Source organism: Pundamilia nyererei, unplaced genomic scaffold (genome assembly GCF_000239375.1).
Source record: "Pundamilia nyererei isolate P.nyererei 1_Seehausen unplaced genomic scaffold, PunNye1.0 scaffold00088, whole genome shotgun sequence".
Lineage (NCBI taxonomy): Eukaryota > Metazoa > Chordata > Actinopteri > Cichliformes > Cichlidae > Pundamilia > Pundamilia nyererei.
The window spans coordinates 2,209,657-2,212,032 of NW_005187489.1; the positions used below are offsets into that span (position 1 = coordinate 2,209,657).

At 46.3% G+C, this 2,376-nt stretch overlaps 1 protein-coding gene across 3 annotated transcripts in view; it reads left to right on the top strand.

The window, feature by feature from the left end:
• arhgef10 (Rho guanine nucleotide exchange factor (GEF) 10) overlaps positions 1–2,376 on the top strand; it is a 44,561-nt gene that overhangs the window by 40,361 nt on the left and 1,824 nt on the right. For all 3 annotated transcript variants that reach the window (XM_005739007.1, XM_005739009.1, XM_005739008.2), the window contains one exon: positions 1,717–1,839. In XM_005739007.1, the coding sequence (XP_005739064.1) occupies positions 1,717–1,839 (123 nt within the window). The remainder of the gene's footprint in view (positions 1–1,716; positions 1,840–2,376) is intronic.

The following is a 2,376-nucleotide window of genomic DNA, read 5'->3' on the forward strand; positions in this document are numbered from 1 at the left end:
TTCTTCTCGTTTGTGTGCCACTGTTTTTTTGTTTTGTTTGTTTTGCACAAACTGCTGAATAAAGATGCACATTTCAGATCTGAAAGGCCCGAGTGGACGGGAGAAAACTGTGCAGCTGAACATGAAACAGCTCCTGTTATAACTTGTCTTAATCTGTTCTTCTCTTTGGCAGGATGCTAGACTAGCACTGAAGTTAAGGGATTATTTGTGTTGATAAGCTGTAAATGATAACATGTGTGTCCCACATTACCTTCTAGCTAATGGTTTGTGGCCATTTTTAAGCCTTTCTATCATCACGTCCTTTGAATGTCTCTGCCAATAGAGAGAAACTGTAATTATGACTTCTCGTTTAGATTCACCACAGGTCTAAAATTAATGTCTCCAGATCTTTGGCTAACAATCACAGACCTACAGACTGATGACTGCAGGTATGAATCAGACCAAACCTGCCTTTAGCATTTCAGGGTGCGCGATAGAAGAAGTTGACGCTGCTGTTACTCACAATGTGCTGATCGGAGTTCTTTCCAGGCTGAAAGGCTGATGCAGGGTGTTTTTGCAGTGTTTGGGATTTACTCCGGCGTCCTGCTGCTGGTTGTCAAGACTAAGTGGCGATCAAAGAAGTGCTCTGGTGAAGGATGAAGGCCAAAGCCTGGTCGTGTTGCCGTTCACTCCGGGTTTATTTTAGTTCACCCTCTGGGTGGGGAACTCCAAATATTATGAAAGAAGGAAGTTGAGCAAGACCCCCAACCAGCAGTCTGCGTGCTTCTGCTAACTCTGGACTCTCATTAGAAGCACATGTGGTAAGACGCAGGCCCAGTACCTGCCCGCATATCTGGCAGGATTCCGGGAAGTGTGGCAGCGTGGAGCGTGCGCCTCATGCGAGGGGTCAGCTCTAGTGGGGAGGGTCAGGCAGATAGACTGGCAGTAATTTTGGCTAAAGCCCGAGAGGATTACTTTGAGGGAGGAAATGCAAGTCAAGCTGTTGCAGCAGTAATGACTCACGACAGTCTCGCCGCCCACATAGCAGGACTGGAAGAGTGTTTTTACAAAAACCCCAGATCCTTATTACAGTCATAAAAAATATGATAAATATGTCTGACTGCATTCACGGCACCAAGTGGAGATGTTCTGAGATGAGTTCCAGGTTCCACGTAATAAGTCACTTAACAAAGGCGGTGAATTTATTGCTGCTGAAAGGTTAACCGAACAATCGCAGCTTTTAGCCTGCAAAGTGGCCTCACAGCGATGTCTGTGACCGCAGGAAAGGTCGGCTCAGATTGTTCTATTGTAACCGCCCGAAGTTTTCTGAATAGAGGCAGAGCTCCTTCGCTAATTGCTGCATTACGCCTCACTCCTTCTGTTACGTAACACTTTTGTGTTTGTTTGTTTGACTCAAAGCGACTATAATAGTTCACTTACTCTGTTCAAATACTTGAAAAGAGCTGCTTTTATTTAGGCGCCTCTCTACGTTGCCCTGGAGACAAGTGAGCGTTGAACATGATGGCTGCAGAGATTTTGCCTCGTACCTCCCTCCCTGCTTTGCACTGTGGTTTGTTGTTATGCAGCCTGGTAAAGTGACCCTGTGACTGTGCGCTCGGTGTGGGAGGATGCGTTTGCTAAGCTGCGTCTCATTATAAACACCTATCTGTGGTTTTACTCCAGAAAGCATTCATTCATTTAGGTGTGACTAAACTGATGTTTCTGCCTTTTCTGTAGGGAACCAGAGAGTGTCGGTGAGCAGTCTGCTGGTTTGTCATGGTCTGCTGCTGGTAGGGACCAACCTGGGAGTGACTGTAGCGCTCTCTGTCCCCAGGCTGCAGGGCATCCCTAAAGTAACAGGTAACACTCTAACATCACTACGTGGTGGGTGTATGTGGGCAGCTGTTTGGACCTGTAGTGCACCGACTACAAAAGTTACATTGTGCAACTTTTGTCCTCATTTCTGCTGTGAGACATTAAAGGTGCAGTAATAGACCAACACTATAGTCCCAAAATGATTCACTCAACCATTCAAGTTACTGAATTCAGGTGTTCCAGTCAATTCAATGGCACAGGTGTATAATCCAGTCATGAACTTTCCTCACCACTAAATGTTCCAGAGTCAGCTGTTAGTGGGATTATAGCAGACCTCCAAAGTTCATGTGGCCTTCATATTAGCTCAGGAACAGTGTTTCCATGGTGACCAAGACTTACATCACCAAGCGCAATGAAAGCATCGGATGCAGTGGAGTAAAGCAGAGGAGACGTTTTCTCAAAGTGACGAATCACGCTTCTCCATCTGACAATCCAATGGACGAGTCTGTGTTTGAGGGTTGCCAGGGCAACGGTACTCATCTGACTGCACTGTGCCAAGTGTAAAGTTTGGTGGGGGGGGGG